The 22,525-nt window shown below is 41.6% G+C and overlaps 1 protein-coding gene across 5 annotated transcripts in view; it reads right to left on the minus strand.

The window, feature by feature from the left end:
- The window catches only part of sema5a (sema domain, seven thrombospondin repeats (type 1 and type 1-like), transmembrane domain (TM) and short cytoplasmic domain, (semaphorin) 5A), a 140,033-nt gene that overhangs the window by 35,592 nt on the left and 81,916 nt on the right, over positions 1–22,525 (minus strand). For all 5 annotated transcript variants that reach the window (XM_039617765.1, XM_031750114.2, XM_039617767.1 and 2 more), the window contains 6 exons: positions 21,508–21,712; positions 17,185–17,392; positions 15,345–15,462; positions 11,731–11,912; positions 9,749–9,892; positions 5,406–5,553 (listed from right to left, as the gene is read on the minus strand). In XM_039617765.1, the coding sequence (XP_039473699.1) occupies positions 5,406–5,553; positions 9,749–9,892; positions 11,731–11,912; positions 15,345–15,462; positions 17,185–17,392; positions 21,508–21,712 (1,005 nt within the window). The remainder of the gene's footprint in view (positions 1–5,405; positions 5,554–9,748; positions 9,893–11,730; positions 11,913–15,344; positions 15,463–17,184; positions 17,393–21,507; positions 21,713–22,525) is intronic.

The following is a 22,525-nucleotide window of genomic DNA, read 5'->3' on the forward strand; positions in this document are numbered from 1 at the left end:
TCCGGTGCCTACGTCTTTATCTATTGTGGTCGAGTCTGCAGAGACGGAGGCCTAATGTTCCTCAAGTCTCTGTGACACATCAGTTCAATTAGCGGCACCGACCAAAACACACTTTGTCAAACACAGACTCCTCTCTCTTTCTCCCTCTCTCTGCCTACCAGTCTGACTCCATAATGAAGCTCGCTCTCGGCCAGGAGCAGGCTACACACCAGTGCGCACACAATGACTAAAACGGAGCAGTACAAAAACACACGCGCGCGCACACACACGAACACAAGTGCGTTCACCTGCCAGACTGCCTACACAAACACTGAGTGCTTAACTTTCATTTCACAGCCTGGCTGCACAACTGAACTCCTCACAGGTAAATAGAACAGCTCTCAGTTTCATTAAGCAGCTCTGTGCATCGTCAGTTCTGCCTGGCCCACGTTTGACTTATTTAACTCCGCCAGGCATATTCAGCAGAGAAGAATGGTTCCTTTTGATCCTTGGATGTGACAGACATTTGATGTACTTTACTGTACAAAGTAGGAAATACCATAGTGAAGAATGTATTCTTGAAGACGGCACAACTCTGAAGTCTTCTTTTATCTACCCGTAGGAACTAAAAGGAATAAGACCATAGCATTCACAATGAAGTTGTAGCTCTCGACAAGATCTAGTTTAAAATTCTCTCTTATATGCTGTCTTTTTCACGACTTTTATTTTAATCGTAGATCATTTCTAACATAGTAACTTCATAGCTTTAATGCGCTAAAACTGAGTGCAAGTATGCAAAACGTGACACTAAATTTCAAATCGTTCAACGCAGAAATGCAGTGTATAGAAAATGCAAAGGGAATACTAACTTGCATTTTAAATGAAACTCAAATTAAACTCAGCTTGAATTTCGGCAGTAATGCATCATTTAATAAAAACGACTGTAGATCTCGCCGTACACGGGTCGGTCTTTTTGTCGGTAAGCTGCTGAGGATGTGATTTGAAAAATGAGAAATTAATGGAGGTTTAGGGTAGTGAAAATTATTTAATCACGCAGGGACCAACTCTCCATTTTTTTTCCCAGAAGTTGAAGAAAGACATCTATTTGTCAATGCCGCTGAAAAGTTTTACAGATTCTAATCACCTACAACCATTTTTCTTCCATCTCATTGCTTTAAGCTTATGAATAACAGTCCTAATTATTCTGCTCTCTGACTTAAGTCAGCAGTTGTACGTGGTAACTGATTGTAACTTGTGTTGAATCTATCCACACATACTCTTGATATGCTTTTACTTTGAAATGTCTCAGGAATTGTGGGCAGTATGACCTAAACATGTGACAAACATGCCTTTTTGCACTTGAGCTGCAATCAGCTCATTTCAGTTGGTGTACATGGGAGGAGGAAACAAAGGTGGAGCAGTCTATAACTTGTGACAAGCAGACATGTGGACATTACTTTGATTTTTATGAAGAACAAGAGTGCGAAGGTAAACTGCAATCTGCATCCAGGACAGAAACACCTACATTATACTGCTGACACAACGCTGGCTCTGTATAAGCTACTATACAATCACTTCCCAGAGTGACTTAAAGCTGAGTGTGTGCTGACCCCAGCCCAGCAGCCAGAGCCTGAGCTTCGGCAGGTAACAACAGCAGTGATGAGCAGTCAGGCTTACAGCATTGTAGCATCCATTGCCACCTACGCATGCTTCCACAGTAGAATTGCTGTGGTGATTGCCATGAAGTCTCTTTCAGCTGCTTTTCAGCACTAAAAGAAAAACTGTAAGCGTGTCCTATCCTATTAGGACAGGGATTTGTATCAGTGTAGGACTGAGCCTCAGGATTATACTGCTAACTGGTAAATATGTGGCAATGCATTTAAGTACATATCATGAGCAATGAAACAAGTAGTGTAACAAACTACTCTCTCCAGGGAGTAATTAAGTAAAGTAATGCGTAATACAAAATAATGTGTAAAGCACTTTTTTATGGTAACAACACCAAGACTAGTTGCAAAATATGAAGGAAAGAGAGAAAACTACATGATTCAGGCCTGTCTGTGTGCAATAATTCACTTTAATTATTTATATAGCGCAAATGCAATGCAATAGTTTCATCAAAGCACGTTACATTGTAAAGTAAATAGATAATCACTAAGTTCTAAGTTTTTGTTGTTTTACACCCTTATTAATTGATCTAACTTCACTTTCAATGCACAGTGTTTGTCTTTTGATGCTTATTGTTGGGGTTGCAGTGACGCTAATGTATCATGATGTTACAACATCATTCTTTCTGCGCTCCTGTTGTTACAATTACAACTGCAGCACTCTTGCTAGCTGATGTAAAAGTTAAGTCCTTTCTGTTTTTTTGCTCGTTACAGTTTCACTTGTAAATTTTCACCTGTGTGCACAAACTTTGTCAATACGAAGCACAAGGTACATTTTTCCTGGCCTGTGAAAAGTTTGTCTGGCCGTGGAACATATAGCAGGAATAAATTCAGCATGAAATTTCCCCAGCCCACATTAATGATCCCACTCTAAACACAGTGAGTGAGCTGCTTCTACATTTATTTAATTATTTTAGCCTTGTTTCCAGAATACATAACCTCTGGCAAATAATAGCTTTTTGTCTCAATACTAGGGAAAAAAATACCTTGCTTCCAATTCACCCAAGGTTGACTGAGCACACTTCCAAATCTGTGGTAAAGTTTTAAGTCACAGGAGAAGATGGGGTTAAGTACTGTATTGCAGCTATAGTGCATCACTACTGTTTTATTTCCTACCTAGCTTAGCTAGCTTCCCTGGGGACTCAACACTGTAGAGTGAATACACTGAATGTGATGGAGCAGCACTGTGTGGACTTCAGACTGATGAAGTTGCAGTTATGTGGCCTTTTTCATCAGCAAAAATGAGGCACTGAACTGTAGTAAGCCTGCAGCTGAAGCTTATGGCTATGACACACGGGGCAACGTAAGGGCAGGTTTGATGGAAATAAAGCACCGAGAGAGGTTGTTCCTTTAATCAAGCATCTGGCAGCATTTTGTTTTCAGGGTAGCGGGGTTGCATAGTGAGCGAGGACTCTTTGATTTAAACTGAAATGTCCTTGACCTGAATCCCTACTAGTTTTAGTTGAGCTATTCTGTTTCTGACTATGTTGCGAGCACCCCGTGGAGGGGTATACGCAAAGAAATGTTTGCTTCAGGGATCAACAGAGAATCACAAAAAAAGTAACAACAGAACATTTTTTTTCTGCTCAGGGATTCATTTTACCACATGTTGGGAGTGTATTGACAATGCTGACAACAGAATATTTATCACCAACTTAGTTCAACTTTTCACACTCGTCAAAAAGTTCCAAAAAACATTTAAAATCGTTCTCTTTTTTCAAAACAAGAAGCAGATGTTAGCCCATTGCTGTCAATAACTATCTGACAAACACCTGGAGCTGACCACAGGTGGCTGTGTCTGATCCTTACAGGTTATATAAATCCTTACAGGTAAACGCAAAGGTGCAAATGAACATACGCGCACCTTTGTTGACGATCTAACACCCTTTCCAGGTCTCAGTAGGATTCCCAGACTAAATAAAGTAGCTGTGATGACAGAAGCCGCAACATGTGTGTGTTTGTGCGTGTGGTCTCCTTCTGTTTAATTAAACATGTGTCCAGGGACAGAAACGCACGCAGATGGCACATAAAAATGAACTCCATCACATTTTGGGGGTTCTTGAAATTACCATTGCTGTTATTTTCCCCATCATATGTGGAAATCTTTAAGGTCTGAATAGAAATATGTGTGGATATGGGTGCTTTAAATGCATTGAAGCACTTGTTATACATTAACAGCTGTGCCTTTTAGCACCTAATACGAGTTGTAAATAAAAGGCAGCAAATAGTTCTCTGATCTGAGTAAATGTGCGGCTCTAATATAACTTAGAAAAACCGTCCAAATAAGTCTTCCCCGGCAAAGAATTGCCTCTGAAGTCAGTATGTAATTACCTCTCCGGTGCCTGAAACGTCCCTAATTAAGTCCACATCACAATGTTAGACGACAAGGAGTCAATGAGAAAACAAAACAAAGGAGAAAGGGACAACAAGTGAAAATGCAAGAGCAAGAAGGAAGAGGGAGGAGGAAGACAACTTGGCTAAACAAACAGAAAATTTATAAGAGTCAGTGCAAAGTGCCTGTTTGACCTTTCCTGCTTTTTTGTGTAGTACGACTGTAACCGCTACGACGCTGTCACCTCCATGGACAATTGCAAACACACAGAAACATCTTTAACATCTCCTGTCCGGTTCCCTCATTCCTAATGACAAGTTGCTCTATTCCTAGCGTGTTAATGGCCACCATGCAATGACAGAAATATGACCATAGGAACCGTGTGGCTGTGTAGGTGCACGAAGCAGGAGATGATAAGGTATGACTGCTAAATTGCTACTTAATGGGAGGTCAGTCTTTTTATTTGGGTGTTCTGCAGCGACTAATGTGTCACGGGCAATTATCACATACTATATATGCTCGCGAGGTATCAAGGTCTTGCGTGGGATGTTTCATTGTGTGCACTGTATTATTTCGCTTTACAACAGACCATTACACAACCTCTGTAATGTGACTTTTTTTCCTGCTAAATGCGATTTGGGTCAATGAAAGTATTTTACAGCATTTTACTGAAATTTTCTAAAAGCAAAAAGCACCCAACACGGCTTTAATTTAACCAAGTGATTGTCTGTGTGTCCAATCTCTTACAGAAAAATTCTATGAAAATAGACATAATTCTTATTTCATTTCTAAGTCAAAAGAAGTTAAAAACATTCAGCTTTGGGTCTAAAACATCTAAAAATCCAAACGTCTACTTAAAATGATAAAGAAAACCCGCAAACAAACAGAAATACACTTCAAGAATCCCATGCATCCACAAGGCCCTGACCCATATTCTTTAATCCGTTTTCAACAGGGGGACAAGACGCTACAGCTATCATGTTCGTTCTCTCTTATTTTTACCAGGACTGAGGGTGAGGGAGTCTGTGCGTGTATGAAAATAGCAGCAGAAATAACACAAGCATCACATCATTCTGTCATCAAGAAGAACACTCGTATTTCAACACTTCCTTGCATCATCTTTGCTTTGGAGACATCTTTGCAGCAGAAAATAAGCCTATTCATATGTGGAATGATTACAGTATGTGTGTGTGTGTGTGTGTGTGCGTGCATGGTATTAAATAGGTCTTGGTAATAAATCTGATGGCTGCTGCCACTGTATAAATATAGCCAGGGGATTTGGTCGTGTTAGATGTTCCCATTTCATCACCACTGACGCTTCGTCGCATCAAATGGCTTAAGCTGAGCTCCCAAACAATGAACAGCCACAGAGAAAAAGACGGGTGTTAGAGCGGTGCATATGAGAGGCATTGTTCTGCATGACATACCTGACCACACCCGGGACAGTCGTTGCCGTTCTCACAGGTTCTCCGGCGTGACTGGATGCCGCCGCCACACGGCACAGTGCAGCGTTCCCACGCCGACCAGGCGGACCAGTAGACGTGTGGCGGGCAGGGCAAGTGTTCGTTGCAGTACCTGAGGAGTCACATAAGCACAGATTTAAACTCGTAGTAGTCAAGCTCAGCCACATTCAGCTGATGGCTCATCTCATGGTCTTCTATACATCCAACTGGCAAATTCCTACACACAGTAGGACGCTCTACTTAAGCCGATTTAGCCTGACCATGGTTGCTATGCATCTGCAAGCCACTCAGCAACCATCCTCCAACTCAGCTTATCATATCGTTCTGCTTCTGTATTAAACAATGTCTATCTATAGCGCCTGCTCTGCCCCACTAGTCTGCAAATAGATGCAGATGGGAATACCTGTCTTCCTTTAACTGCAGCAGTCCTGACTCAAACATAAATTCAAGATCTCCAGAAGGAGAGAGAGAGTCATCAAGTACTCTTGGGAGTTTATTCTGCTTAAAAGGTGAATATATCTCTAACCAGAAGATCCTCAGGATCTTCTATACAGGCGCTGTGGAGAGTATCCTCACACAGAACATGACAGCGTGGTTCGGGAACAGCTGTGTGAAGGACCAAAAAGCTCTCCAGAGAGTGATCCGTACAGCAGAACGCTGCTGCAGGATTGCTCTCCCCCCACTTCAGGACACCTACACCAGGAGATGCCGGACTAGAGCAACGCAGACACTGCTGCTGCTGCTTCTACTGCACATTCACCCAATGTATATACTATATATATATTTATAATGTTATCCTCTACCCCCCCATGTTTTTGCACATGTCGAGGATCGTGTCAGGATACATTTCACTGTGTGTTATACTTGTATAACTATGCATGTGACAAATAAAGAACCTTGAACCTTGAACCAGTCTCATCCTCTGTATTCCAGGTTGCGTCACTGACCACTCTGCACTTCATGTCAGTGCAACAAGCTGTAAACAACTCTGTCATGTCATGTTTAATAGCAAACTCGTAAGCAGCTGTCTTTAAGATGGTTATTACCCTCCAATAAGTAACTCAAGTGTCCAATAATACTTCATCTGTAGCTGTTTCTGTCTTCAAAACACTTCTGAGGCTCTGACAGGAGTTAGGTTAAAAGCTTTCACAGAGGATACCTTATTGAATCATGTATAGGAGTCTCTGGGATTGTCTGTGGAAAATGGAATAGCTTCTTTATCTGACAGACCAGTGAAATTATATATGAAGGACACCGAAGACGTCACCGCACTCTTGAAACCTTGCCACTGCGCTACAACTACAAATAGCTCAGACCACAAGACAGGGATGTTTGAAAAGGCGTGTAAACTTCACTTCCAACAAACTTTTGTATAAACCAACATCTTTCTTTGATGTGGCCTTGGAGTGCAGAGAACACAGCTCGGTGCGAGTCTGAAGGTCTGTAGCGTATGTCTGTGCGTAATGTTGTATTAGCCACTGTGGCTTCAAAGTACTGTTAAGAAAATTGAATCTCAAAACATAACTTGCACATGTAGTTTGCATAATTCATTGACACAGCCTATTAAAAAAGCCTCACATGTGCATGCATCATCTGTAATTACATCGTTTTACAAGACAGGATTATGGCGATGTCTAAAATACTTTAATAGCTCAATCCTCATTAGGCATTAACTACAGACGATTGCCAGTCTTATTAGAGCCATATAATTTATTTTATAACTCTGCTATAAAATTGTTTTTATTGCTATTTTGTTGTCTTTTTGCAGATGACCGCTTTTTGAAGAAAACCGAGTCTTCTTTAAACCCTTCCTCCAGAGGCTCAGGCTGGATATTTCCATTGTACCATTCTCAAACACTCGGCTATTGTTCACGGCAAATCAAACGCCACAGTCTGTACACCCCTTGTTGTTAAAAATCCTTAGAGCAGTGTCTTCCTTTCCACTTCTACTAATCTGCGCGCTTGTACGATACAGTAGGGAGGAGGAGTGTGGAAAAGTGAGGACAAGTGTGGATTACAATCTTGCGAAAGCCCGAGAGAAGGGGGAAGATGCACAAACACACACGCTCACACAGACCGTGCAAACAAGTCGTGCGCATTAACTGCAGCGACCCAACACAGTATGAAAAACACCACGTCCGCGATCAATATGTAGAGCTTTAGAATCATCATCATCATACACACTAATCATTTCAGACGAGTAAGTGGCTTTGCTCCATCTCATCTTATCCTTTTCCCTTCTCGGTAAAACACACAGAGCTGATCAAACCAAAAGCGAGGCTAATTACCCGCTATAGGCTGAGTAAGCAGTGCGGACGCTGTCAGTGTGCTGAGGGAAATACCAACAGAAGGTTCATAAATGCAGGCATTAACTGGCCAGATTTAAGCCCGTAGCGCTGCTGTGTACGGTTGGTTTCATAGCATTTGCTTTATCTTTAAAAGCTTTGCCTGCTGCAAACAATCAGGGCCAGACTTATTGGAGGCCTGTTGGCTAATGCAAAAAAAAAAGAAGTTTATTTTGCCCTGAGAATCGTTGTATTTCGCGAATATGCGTGTCTGTGTAAATATAAGCTCGTGTCATATGCATGGATCTGTGAACATAAGGCCTGCGAGTTAATCTCAACAGAGTGCTTGAAGCGAGAACAGCGTATAGTGTTTCTTCGCTGCAGATGCCTAGCACCTATGAAAGAAACCCAGTGCCTCATAAAATAAAAGCCTCCACTGGCATTAAAAGAATCGCTCAGCGAGCAGAATTTGACAAAACGCCAGTCCGCCTCACGCTTTTAACGACACAGGTGGTTGAAAGTTTTTGGACACTGCGTTAATCAACTAATTTTTTTCACATCTCTTCCCCATTTGTTTTGTGGCACTAGCATTAAACATTCCTGCTTCACCAGGACACACACATACACCTTTTCTAGCATCCCTTTCTTTTTCCTCCCTCGGGCAGTCTCAAACTGACACAGCATAATTCATCTGTTAACACATTTTCTTTCAGTGTCTCAGCTTTCCTGTTCATTTCTCTCTTCAAGCACCAAACACACACACACTCACACACACACACAAACATGCAAGGCTCCTCCCCTTTCACTCCTGTCTTACAAGAATCCTTTTCCAGCCCTCACAGCTGGCCTCTAAGGTGGCCTAAGGTGTTTTAAATAGCTGAGCAGAGCAAGCAGTGATGGAAGGGGAGATGAAACAAATGAGATTAAAGCTCGGAGAGTGAAATCGAAGGGTGGGAGGTGTAAAATGTGTTTCTGGCCTCCTGTGGTCTTTAGTGCCAGCCAGCATTTTTTGGGTTTGGTCCCAAGTAAGTGGGCTGTGCCGGTCACTCTGTATATGTTTTGCTCAGGGCTCGTGGCGGAGCAGTCACTTTCTCAAGGACCGCTCCAGGAGCAGCGATGAGTGGAAGAGGGTGGAGGGGAGGCAGGAGGTTAGACGGGGGAGTGAGAGGAAATGAAAAAGTGCTGGGAAAAGGAAAAAAAAGAAAAGCAAGTAATATAAGGTTCATCCTTGAAGGCCGTATCCTATTACTCACCCATCACGCTGCTTCTGTTGCCATGGTGACAACTGGTAACAATTTCTGTCTCCTTTCTCCTTCCCTGTATCCTCTGAACTGTGTTTATTTGTACTTTTACTGCCTTCACCTCGGGTTAACAGCAGGAGGTGGATGAAAAACATCAGACACTATGGACACCAAGAAGGAATGCCACTCTGTACTTGGATGGAATTAACTTTCTCTAAGACAGCTTGTTTCGTATAATTTTCGAACACACCTAAAGATCTTAAAGTTTTCCTCAGTGCTTTTCAGGTTCACCTCATTTAATTGACCTTATTTAACTTAAGAAAACTCATCTCTTGACCTTTTCTACCTTGCTTCTTCGCATACTTTCTCCTTGAAAAACTACGTTTTTTTTCAGGCCTTCAAGGTTGCTTAGAAACCATACAAACATCTTTAAAAAGGCGATTATTCTACAGCAAAGCCTCCAAAGCTTCAAAACGTGGACTCAGTCTGTGTGTGAAAGCCAGATAATTACCCAAGCGCAGGCCTATCCCACTTATTCCTTAATTGGCTGTCACATATTTGGACAGAAGTGAGGGGGGAAGGCGGGGAGGAAAACAAAAAGTCACAGCCAAAGTCGTACTTTCTAACAGCAGGTTGCAAATTATGGGGAAAAGAAAGTTGTTTTCTTTTTCCCTTTCCTTAAACATGCACGGATCCAAACGTACTTGTAAAGCTTGTTTTTACTTGAATCGGCTCATGTTGACCAATGTATACGTGTGGGTGTTGCGTTTGCATTATTCACCTCTCCTCGCGGTTCTGGCCCACGCATACTCGTCCGCCGTGGCGAGGGGTCGGGTTGCTGCAGGAGCGCTGACGCACCTGAAAGCCAATGCCACAGGTGGTGCTGCACGGAGACCAGGAAGTCCAGGGGGTCCACGCTCCATTTCTATGATGACAGACAAAGCAATGTCAGTCTGTGACTTTAGCTACTGATTGAGAAGCTATGCAATTGGTTTTGCTTGTACCACATTGTCCTGTCTTTATTGTTTAAGAAGAAGGTCTTGAGCTGAGAAGCCACTTCTCATCGCATGTTGCTCAGAGGAACAGCACGACCTTTCTCAGGGCTAACACAGAGAAACATGCCGCCATTCACCATCACATTCACACCTACGGTCAATTTAGCCACACAGGAAGAGCGAGGACATGCAAACTCCACACAAAAAGCCTCCAACCAGCCTGCAATCTGAACCTTCTCCCTTTTGTGCTAACCACTTCACCACTGTGCTGCTTGCGGGCGATCAGACTAATCTTTGTAGCACATATTAAGGGAAAATGAGCCAGTGAAACAAATCAGATAAAGGGATGTGTTTTCACGTGTCTGTTTCATTGTAAATGTAATAATGGGCTCCGAGTTTGAGATAAGCATTTATGATTACGCTCAGACATTTATTACTGCGAAAGATTAAGTGACTGCTTCTAACTTCCCTTCATCAAAACGCCTCATCCTTCATGAACGAATATGCTCATATCCTTGTATAGCCGCCTGAAGAGTCATGCAGCAGCAACTTTAACTGTGAGAGTTAAAAACAGTCACGTATCAGCTGATGCGGTGCAAAAAAAAAAAGCAACGCCCAATCAACACTTGTTAGCCCTGAATAGGTGACAGTGAGGATGCAACACATAATGACTGGCTGTGTGTAGATACCAAAGGAGTGGATGCAATTCTCCAGGGAATTAACTAACGTTCTCAACCTCACTCTTAAAGGTACAGTTAGTCGTTTTCGAGGTTACTTTATAGAAAAAATGAATGTTGCACTTATAAATACGTATTGATTAATCTGTAATTACATCTTCCAGGAAACTGATGCCTTAATTTAAAATTTGTAGAAGTCTCTATATTGCCCCGCCATCTTGAATACAGTGACCAAAAAGGACATCACCTTTCTGCCGAATCGTGCTTTATGTCTGTGGCTAGAGACCACATATCTAGTACACCTTATACATTACTTTTAATTTAAAGTGCATAGATACCTTTTTTAAAATATATATTACCATTTCACATCTGTATGGGCATATTTCCATGATCTCTTTCTCAATATGTCGCATTTCTCTTTCATTTTAACCTCAACCTCTTCCTTTTCACCTCAAGCCTCATCTCCTGAGCTAAATTCCAGGCTCTAACACATAAACACACTTATTCATTCCCGATAATGTCAAAATTACTCATTGCAATCAGATGGGACATGCAACGCTCCAGCTCTGGACAACTGACAGCAAGCCACATAAACATTTAAACAGCTAACAGTACGCCAGCTAATGTTAGGCCTCCAATAAACAACTTGATAACAGAGTTTAATCGCTAAGACTCAGAGTACAGCAACATTACATCTACTTTAAAGACAGTTTCACTAACAGCAGCTAACAGTGGCAAAAATAACAGTTTTTACCAAAAGAAAAGTTAAACCTAATCTCAAGAACTCATCTCAGTATCTCTAACAGATGAGGTAAACAGCGGACTGACAGCCTACACTCACTACAGATGAACAGTGGCAAGAGTTGTTTGACCTACAAAGGCCACCGTAGCTAGCATTATGAATTTACATTGGTAAGGGTAAGAAAAAAGCAGTTGACAGCAATGTGCAATCTGCTGACATGTAGTGGTGAGATTTTACACACTGCACCATATAGGTTCTATCGTTCCCTACATAGATGTATGCAAAGATATTCATAGATCATTTAGAAACATTTGCACATATGTGCTGCTGCATCAACAAAGTAGTTTACCTGGAGCAGTTGGCGACCTCAACACTGATCCCATGACACTGCTGGCCACCACACTGCGGGGCTGGGTTATCGCAGGCTCGCGTCCGACACAGACAAGACCCTGCACTGCCTCCGTCGTTGTGGCTACAAGTGGACCAGCCTGACCAGGCACCAAAGCCTCCATCGACTGTAACATTACGAACCTAGCAGCAACAGAGAAGGTCAAAAATAAAACACCTGAAAGTAATGGCTTTCTCAGAAAATGGTCATTGAGTGATGCTCTCAGGAAGGTATTGCTCTGCGAAATTCAGCCCATGGGTGGATGCAAACAGAAATCAATTTTCCTCTAATAGATGCAAAGAAAAAAAAACAAAACATTACATCTACAGCAAACCCCAAATTGTGCATTTATGTGCTGTAAACATAAGGAAGATACACAAAAATTGCATCAGGAAATGATGAGCGACGAAAACGGGAAAATAGAGATTCATAAATGCAGATCAAGGCTGTGAATGGACACATTCAAAGGACAGAAATATGAGGAAATAAAAGTGGCCTCATAACTGAATATGTGAAGCAAAACAGAATCGAACAGGAAGGCTCTGATATTGCAGCCGCTATGAATTACGACTGATGTCCTAGGCGTATGAGCTAAATACAAAAAAGCGCCGTTGTGAGATTCAGAGCTGCAGATGATATGAGCCATGTTGCCGCAACATTTCAGGATGATTTAAAAATGCAAAGAACACTTTCACACAAGGGGAAGAGGGAGCGTGATCATCAGCAGTTTTGGCAGAAGCAGAATACCGTCTGCCCTCCGCTCTTTTTGGTAATTGAACTCTGCTGTGTGCCTAAATGGGCTACCCTTGGCTGAGGCAGACAACATCAACGGGCTGCCTAGAAAGCAAACAACTATACAGCGACAGCCAATGCAGAAATATTGCAATATCATTTACAGCCGAGGCTATAAATGATTTGGTAGATGAATATTTCATGCTGTATATATCTCTCATTAAAAAATAAAGATCCAAAGAGAAATAAAGTTACTTTTTTTACTGGCAGGAAATGTAGTTTTTTTTCATTAAAATGCCAAAATAGAAGGGAGAAGGCGCCAGAAAGAGGACAATAGAAAAAAATCTGAAAGATGATGAAAAGCACTCATATTTTTTTATGGAATATAAAAATAATACTTTCTTTCATAGACTGAAAAAGCAAGAGAGGGGTCTCTTTTTATTCAAAATATATTAAAAAAAACATGCTTTAGATTTGGGCTTGGTGGAGGACAGGCAAAGCGGATACCTTACAAAAACATATTGAGTAAAAATTTCCATTTTACCTGAGTTAAAATTGGGACAAAAATGTCTGTGACTAAGACTTTCACCTCCCCTAAAACCACAGCAAAACACATTTTCTTTGCTTGTTTCCAGACATGAGACTGTGAAGCCAGATGGCGATTATGAATAGGTTGGTAAAGCGTATCTCCTGTCTCTGCCTACACAACACTACTCAGTGTGCAAACCCTTGACTGGCCTCCAACTCCAGGCTTCCACTTCGCAGGAGAACAGACATTCAGCCAGTTTAGCCTTTGCAAACTGTTAATGGACTCACAGGGAGTGAAACTGTAGCTGTGATAAAAGAACGCTTCTTTATTTTCAGGTTTTACAAACTGCGACTGAATTGTTGTAGACTCCTACTGTCTGGCCATTCCTCAGTGTCAGCATATAAAGTTCATTTAGATTAACTCATGATCACTCTAAATGGACTAGACCGGACCAGACAAAGGTTAACCAAGCAAATATATACCCCATCAGTGGTGTGGGCAGTGATATGTGGCCACCTGAAAATGCATGAAAACTGAAGTATTAGTGGCTATGCAGCAAGAAACACGGGTAATAGCTTCAAATTTTGCATTATATAAAAACAGCTTATAGAGAGAAGTTATAAAAAATGGACAAAGCCACTGTGACTGTGTGGAACCAGACGTGACCATATTTGGACAGGAGCACAGAGCAGAGCAGCTACTAGCTAATGCTAGCACTTTCTAGCTAGCTTAGCTAGCAACATGAAGCCGTAATTTGGGGCAATACTGAAGTAGATTAAGTGTGTCTATCCTCAAAAAGAGACATTTTTGAAACACTTAGTTACAAAAAAAAAAGAAAAGAGGAGCATATTTTAGTAAAGTTTCATGATTTAAGACAACAACAGCCACACTCCTCATTATACAAAGCGTTAATTACTTTTTAAACAGGTTACATCACTGCTCACTCACTAAACATGAACTGGCAAATCAGCTCTAGATTAAAGCACTTAAAAGAAAACAAAATTCCTGTCCTTTCACCCCTGATTGGTCGCGGCAGATGTCTGCCCCTCCCCAAGTCTGATTTCATCCTGTTAAAAGGGAGGTTTTCCTTCCCACTGTCTCCAAGTGGTTGCTCATGGTTGGAGTTTTCTCTTTTCTCTGTCCGTATTATCGTAGGGTCTTTATCTTGCAATAAAAAGCACATTGAGGTAACCGTGATTGTGATTAGGTGCTATATAAATAAAATGAAACTGAAATGAATTGTCTTTTGGAATCGACTCAATTTTGGAGCCAATTTGAGGAGCATCATTTTTTGGCAGTTCTTGGCTTCATTTTACAGGCTTGAAGTTTGGGTTGCTGTTTAACCCTGTTTTCATCCTTTGTGCTATGCTAAGCTAACTGTGCCTTGGCTCCTCTTTCATTTTTAATGAGCAAATATGAGAGTGATGTAAATTTCCCGCACATTAAAATGATTCACCAAAATGCTCAACTGATCATAAGTAGCAGAGCTAAATGTTGTGAAGCTGAAATTGCTTCAGTGAAAATGTGATCTTGATGAAATATTGACTAGAAATGTTGTGGTGAGCTCATGAAGCTTTTGCCTCTGGCACAAAGAAGAAAACACACTGTTGCAGTTGGTGAAATGGTAATGCTTATTCATGCACATATATGCATGTGTAATTGTGTCCATGTATGCTCTCTGAATGGACATGCGGATGTGGTGTTGGCTAGCTTTCTGCCAGAGCTCTGCTGACAGATGCCATGGCTTGAGTGCCAAATATTTCCCTGAATATAAAGCCACATAAAAGAGCCACACAGCACTCTTGACTGGCTCGAAACTGATGTCTGTGAAACACTGCTCAAATTGATAGGCTTACCGCCCCCTAATACGGCTCCCAATACTGGTGCACGTTAAAAATAAATGGAAGAGCTGTTGTGCTAATGAACCAGCAGTCCGAGGTGAATGATTGAGGCAGCGTCCTCGATCATTCTGAGGGTACATGCAGCTCCCTTAAAGTCAAGTTGTTCAGTCCTGAGTTGTCTTTTGTTGTTGGGAAGGATATGTTTCACAGTGCTGGTTTTAGGGACTGCTTGTGAGTCGTGAAGATCTGGAGAGCAGGATGTAGCTTTCAATGGGGAAGAGTACAAATTAATGTAAGAAACGAATACATGCGAAAAAGAGAGTGAGCTTGCAGGTGGAGCAAGGATAATTGTGTTTTCTGCCAACTTTTGTTAAGTTTCAAAGCTGAAAAAAGAGAAATAAAGCAATCAAACACCAAGCGAGTAAGCAACAATGAAGTCTGTGCACCTCACACAATAGCTTCATGATACTCACAGGGCATTTTGAGATGCTTTGCTCCCACTGGCTCATTCTGATGCTTTCCTCCAGAGTGGTGCATTTCTTTAGCAGCAGATCCCAACCGCAGTACGGGTCCCTCGCTCCTACACAGGCTCTGAAAGGAGAGAATCAAGTTGGGCATTTAATGGGCTTTTATTAACCTGTCATGTATGTATACAGACACCTCTGCATTGTTGCTTGACACGAAATCAAACATCAGGATGAAGAGGGAGATTACTGGGAGAGCTAAACGATAAGGTGCCGGGATAGATGATGTATGGAAATACAGAACCGCGAGAGATAAGATGGTGGGGAAAGTGTCAAAAGAGTGATGGCACAGGAAAAAAAAAACAAGAGAGGGGTATAGAGAGCGTTTGAGAGAGGAAAAACAAGAAAATTAACAGTGGGAAAGTAAATCACCATCATGCATTGCAATGCATCAGCATCCTAGAATTATCTCCTAACACAGTTTAGTGACTGATTTTTCAGGTAATCTTCAGTCAAACACCAGGATTACATTCATGCCATCACATACGCGCACACATACATTCCTGACTCAAATAGCTTATCAGCTCCCACATGAGAATGCTGTAGTAAAGATAACTGGGTCTGTTTTTGCCGTATCCGCTTCAGATGTTTTGCTGAGTGCAATAAAAAGCCCGATGTTACTATTTTCATATAAATAAAAGTCTGCACTGACAGCACAATGACATATCTTTGAGCCGCAGGCTTCAATGCTGCCTGACATGCCCCTAGTGAAATGTAACAAAGTTGTCCGTGGGTTTCATAACAATGAACCGCATGCACACACAAACAAGTGAGCTTATGCAAGCAACACATGATCACATCCTATCTGGCTGTATGAAATTGCAGAAAGGGAAGGCTCATGCTTTCCTGCACACACAAAGTGGCTGACATAATGTCTGGGTGACTGTAGGTGTCCAGACGAAATATCAGGGCCAAAGACAGGAGAACAAAATGAAAGGGAGAAGTAACACGTCAGTACCTGTCTTTCATGGGGCCTTAAGGGCTGTACAGATCATACACCTCCCATCGGTGAGCCACACAGCAAAAGACGGAGACAGCCGTCTAATATTTCAAATAGGCAAACCTCAAAGAAATGTCAGTGATGATCCCAGAAACACTCCCTGTAGCTGCCAGTCCGTGTCCAAGATTTTATTACTTTTATCTGTTTTTTTCTGTTCTGAATTCTCTCTTTAAAAAAAAAAAAACAAAGGGGAAAAAAGCATCAGCGATGTGATGAAGTGCCATTATGGCTGCAGCATATATCACAGAGCCACAGCTGTAATATGAAGCCTTAAGTCTTTTGTGTATTCCAATAACAGCTCATTGTGCGAGAGATAAGGTATGCAGGTGTGATTCCTTTCCTGTGTGCGATGATGGATGGGATCCCAATCTTAGTGAGTCTTCACACCCCGGCCTCTGTCTCAGGTTTTCTTTGCCAATATTTATACCTTGATGGAGCTTCTTCCAGACAGACAGAAACTCAATATATCTGATAAACACACGCACACGGTCGCTGCAGGACTGTGCACGAGGCAGAAAACATGTGGTTTTGTGGGCGGGTCAATGACAATGAGCGACAGCGAGACAGAGCAGCCGTGGGCACCTCCAGTGGCTCAGACAAAGCTGATTTAGAGGATTTTTAATCTCACCAAAGGCCCCTGATCAACACAAAGGCCTGGCTCCCTCAGATAAAGAGCATCTCGTGAAAGAGGGAGCTTTAAAACTTCGTTGTAAGCACATTTGCTTTTTTTGACCATTTCAACTAAGATTAACGGTGTTGGTTTGTTGGTTTCTTTGCACATGTACTCACTCTCTGCTCTTGTGGTAGCTGCATCTCTTGAGTGGGATCTTGATGACCTGGTCTCTCACACCCACGTATAGCTCGCTGCGGCTGTGCAGGATCAGCAGGCTCCGGATGTGCTGCCTCTTCCTGGGAGGGAACAGCTCGATCTCTTCTAAAAGGCAGCTCCCTGTAGACTGGTTGAGCGGGGAAAGCACTTTTTTGATAGTACCGTAATCTAGAAGAGAGAGACAGAGTTGAGGTGAAGATTTGGCCACAAAGAGGAAGGAGGGTCATTTTCGGAATAAGAAAAGGTAAAGAGTAATGGAGGAAAGAGCAAAAGGAGAGCCATGGTAACAACAGAGGAGTTTGAGGAGGGTAAACAACAACAATACACATTTGCTGGATGTGAACTCAGGGTGCGAGCGCACACAAATAACAATCACTTCCTAACACAGCGGCTGTGAAATAATACTGTCAAAAAGAATGGCGATGGCTGGTGTGCCGAGCTTTCTTATGCCGTCAATATGCAGCACTGTCGATGCAACCAGGGAATTGATATGGCACCTGAATCCATGATTTCTGGCCTACTTTGCTTTGAGGGGATATTCCAGGGGATAAAGCCTCTTTGTAGCTTTGAGAGAGAGGAGTGTGTAAATCCATGTCACTGTGAATGTGTCCCGACCCTTATTTTCTGTAAAGGCGGGCCCCATGGGATAAGGTTAGGGACACATTTTCTTTGGAGAGAGTTAAAACAAATATCATCTATTATACATGCAATCCCCTGGGTGAAGAAAAAATAATTAGGTGCACAGTGATGCCTAAGGAAGACGTGCGACATGCTAATAGATGTTTTCAAGGCAGGGGATGCAGAAGTTAAGTTTTGCCCCCAGCAGTAAGGGCAAGGGAGCAATTAGTTCTGAAAGTAGCAAGAAGTGTAGAATCCCAGTAAGGCTACATTACTTTGGTATGTGGGAGTTGGCCTGCTTGCTTGTTTTGGATGCCAGATATTAGTCCAGTCTGCCTGTAGTCCATAAATATACGGGTCTTAGAGTTACTACCTTTGCAGAGACATTAAAGGGATGGAGTTCTGGGTTGGAACCAGAAACATGAGCTGAATTTAGTTGATTAGATAGAGGATAAGGAGTGGCTCCATAGTGCAGTGGCTTATGCATTAGCAAGCAAACAATCCACAGTTTGACTCTGGGAGGAGACACAAACTCCTTTGGGGTTACATCAGGAAGGATTTTTAAAAATCTACCAAATCAAACATACTGGGCTGCTACCCACTGTGGAGACCCCTTTAAATACTGGAGTAGCAAAAAGTAGCTTAGGTAGGGAGCTTTACTTGTGCTAATTGTGGCTAACATTAAGGTAGCTATTGATAGCTAGCTAATCTAGCTAGCTAGCTAGCTAGCTAATAGATAGCTACTCACTCATCTTATATTGTACAGTATAAATCAATCAATCAAAACTTTATTTTCAAAGTATTTCTCATAAAATAAACATGCAACTCAGGTTTCTGTACACATTAAAAGCAGAAAATAAACAAAAATACACAGTAACACACAAACACCCTTTTCACTTATCCCTCTCATAACCCCCTCCATCCCTACAACCCCACCTAGATATCAACACCCACCTGATAAATAAAAAAAGTAAATGTAAAGGAATAATTCAGTAAAAATGTCATTAAATATTCGAAAAGTAAAATAAGTTTTGAAAGTCTCAGCAGGCCAGCAGTCATTAGGTAGACTGATCCACAAGCGTGACACATGACATGTATGCCATAAGAGAAAATAGTATTAATTAGTATTATCACTATTTATCATCCTTCATATTATACTATTTATGTGTAGGCAGCTACTATATGTGCATAGGTGTTATTCTTACCCTGTACTTTTAAATTAGTAAAAAAAAAAAAAAGTTTTCTATTTTTAAATCCAAGATAATTTTATTGTGCACGCGTGTTTTAGAAAAACGTTGTGACTGTATGTTGAAGTTTAATAAGCGATTGTTACGACCCGGCTCTGCTAGGCGACAGTGGACGTAACATAAATGAGGCCAGAGACCAGGGGGTTAGATAAAAAGAAAAACACAAGGTTTATTAATACAACTGAAAACCGTTAGTGAAACTCACTAGGCAGTAGGGTGCTTTAAACGAACATAACAAACAGCTCAGGTACTCAAATAACACAAATACAACACTAATCAGCTAATGACAATCACCTAAACATCTCACAAGCGGCTACTCCAAAACAAAGGCTCAAATGGGCAGCAGGGCAAAGGCAAAGGCAGGAGGCAGGAGGGACAATCTGCACAGTCTATGCAAATCAACAAGTCCCCCACGAATGAAGGATCCTCAGCCTTTTATATTTCCCGTTAAATGCAGGCAGCCGTGTCATTGGTCCGTCGTGTTCAAGGCTCCTGCAGCAGCCAATGGTGTGAGTGGTCTGGCACACTCCATGATCTGCATGGAGTTGGGGCGGGCATAGGTCCGGGCCAGCCAATCCCCCGTGAGTCCTGGAACACTTTGATTTCCATAGAGGAAGGCGGGGCCACCTGAGGCCAGAGGCCGTAACACGATGATTTCAGATCATTGGATTCATATTTAATCAAAATCATTAACTTCTTATTTGCTCAAAGTTAAATTATAGCAGATAAATTATAATAGATAATTACAGCATTATCTGTTTAATCAAAGATTAATGTAATCCTACTTCTATTTTTGTGCTGTTGCAAATGTAGCTTATATTAGTCATATGTATATGTCTTACCTCTGATATGTTTTATATGCATCCGTGTGGGGACATCTAAGGTCACAGTTACTGTATCTAATTACTTTTGCTAATGACTAATTAGCTAAAGTTTTAATCACGAATGCTTTATGAGTCAGAAAAGCATTGTTTTTTTCTCTTAAAGGATTTACTTGGTTAAAAGTTTAGCACTGCAGTGAACAACGAATTTAAAAGTCTTTTGCTTTTAACTGAATTCTGTTCACGTTAATGGAAAGAAAATAAATACTGCTTCGGGGCAGAAATTCCTAATGAGGGCTGAAAAACAAGGTGACTGCTTGCCACATGTTCAAATTGAAAACCCCCACACCTTCACATCTTTGGACCCCTAGTTGAAGCTAGAAGCTTTTCCACAATGGCCCCAATCAGTGGGGTGTGTTTAGGCGTTAATAATAGCATGTGATTAGGTACAGTATGTGTGCTAGCCAGTGGCCTTGGCAGCATTTCAGATGTTTTCATTAGCGTCTGGTTAGTGTCTAGGGAACTTGCAGTGTGGGCAACTCTGGTCCAATGCTACATTGATCACAGCCCCATGCAAACAATGAGAGGGGAGTTTTTGAGGGAGATGCCAAGCACGGAGGCAGCGAACTGGAACAGGTTGTGTGTGTGTTTGTGTGTGTGTGTTTTCGTGTGTGTGTAAGTAAGAGGGAGAAAAAGAGCTTGTATGCTTGTATATGAGATATCCTAAAATAACACTGACGCTACAACAGGAAGATCATGTTGACATTTCCCAGTGGGCTTATGGTACATTAGCACAGTGAAGTGGGTCACTACATTCAAATTCTGCTCAGTACACCTGTTCATAATCCACGTATGTGTATTATATCATAATACAGACACCCTGGTGCCTATCTGGTGTCTTGCTGATACCGTTTCCCCCACCTTGCCAAGTCTAACATCACATATTGTCACGCCATTATGATCAAACAGTGGACTGATAAGCAGACGGCACCACGCACGTCAGACTGGGTAAACGTGCAAGGGCTGAATGTGTGTGTGTTATTAATTATCCATCTGTCTGCTTTTGATGCATCGCTGTCGGTTGTTTCATGGTATTTATGATCTCTTCATGAGGGATTGCATAGGAGTGACATGCGGTGAGCCTGCCCGCATAATAGTTTATGTTGCGTCATTGCATATGGAGAACATATGGAGGTAAAAAAGTGATTTAAACCCATGTCAGAGACAGAGCTTTGGCGTCTACATGATAATCATACTGATAGATTGGTTTCATTTGTCTTCACACAGCCCCCTTTTTTTCTCGTACAGAGTGCACTTCAATTATGAGAGTATAATTTTAAGTATTTTACTGTGACAACCAATATTCATGGCTGTCGAAGTAACAATTAAAGCTAACATTTGAAAAATAATGACCCTTTTTTATGAATTAAGACAAACTTAGCTCTAATTTTGCCCACTTTAAATAAATAATGTAGGATACTGTTCCTCATAACAAGAAGCTAATAGAGAAAATTTATTTTTAGACCCTTTAATATGTCACACATTGAAATCAATGTGCATGAAAAAGAAATATGTAGATGCAATCTTAAAGACCTACCTGTGGCCAAATATATGATGTGGAACAGCGTGTCTTTCCCCTGCACCACATCCACTGCCACATGAGTGAAGCGGACGTTGTCCTCCATGAAGTAGGGCACAGGAACCACGGGTTGGATCACCTCATGCATCAGTAAAAACTTCTGAGCATCCTGCAAGTTTCTTTGAGTCAGGTTCACGTAAGCGCCGGAGTCGATGGTGCCGCACTGTGGGGAAGGTAGGGGAGTCGGAAAGGAAGAAAAAAAAAAGGTTTGACTGATTTCATTAATAAAAGCCTCTGGGATGGCAAGTTAATAAGCTTAAGCTTTTTGTCCAGAAGTACCACCAGAGATGGAAAAGAGAGGGATTGAATGATTAAACGAACAAGGCTTGAAAGTCAATTGCTGAGTCGTTGCACTGGTTTTCTATCCTCACAACCTCAAGACTTTGTAGTCAATACACCGAGGCTGATGGAAGGAGTCTGAATGTGATGTTTGACTGAGCAAGTAGTTATCTCTTTCATTAGATTCTTCTCCTCATATGCATATATATTGCTGGTGAGCTTTATTGGTACCCCCATAACAGTGTGTCTTGATTTTGTCATTCTTTAGCTCAAAAGTATCTTCTTAAATCAGTTTTCAGGTCTTCATTATTGCTACTCTGAAAATAAAACATGCAACAATATCATTCAACCAAAGAACTCCCACCCCGCACTCAAAATGTCTTGCACCCACGATTTTTGGACTGTAGAAATCTGCAGTCAAAACAACAGAAGTGTCTCACAGAAATGAGCGAATTCCATTGTTACAGATAAATTTGATTTTATCAGGCTTTGTTTACTTGGAGTTCTCAAGTCCCGGTAGAGACTTGCGACTGAAGCAGAGTCGGTGCTGCGGCGCTGGCTTATAATAAGAAATATCTGCTATGTAACATATTTCCCAGGGTCTATTACTAAAGAAAAAACAGTTCAATAAAGTGAACTCTCTCCAAATGGGATTTTAAAGACGGAAATATTAAGGAGTCAAGAGGAGTATGGTTTC

This window comes from Oreochromis aureus, linkage group 9 (assembly GCF_013358895.1).
Source record: "Oreochromis aureus strain Israel breed Guangdong linkage group 9, ZZ_aureus, whole genome shotgun sequence".
Lineage (NCBI taxonomy): Eukaryota > Metazoa > Chordata > Actinopteri > Cichliformes > Cichlidae > Oreochromis > Oreochromis aureus.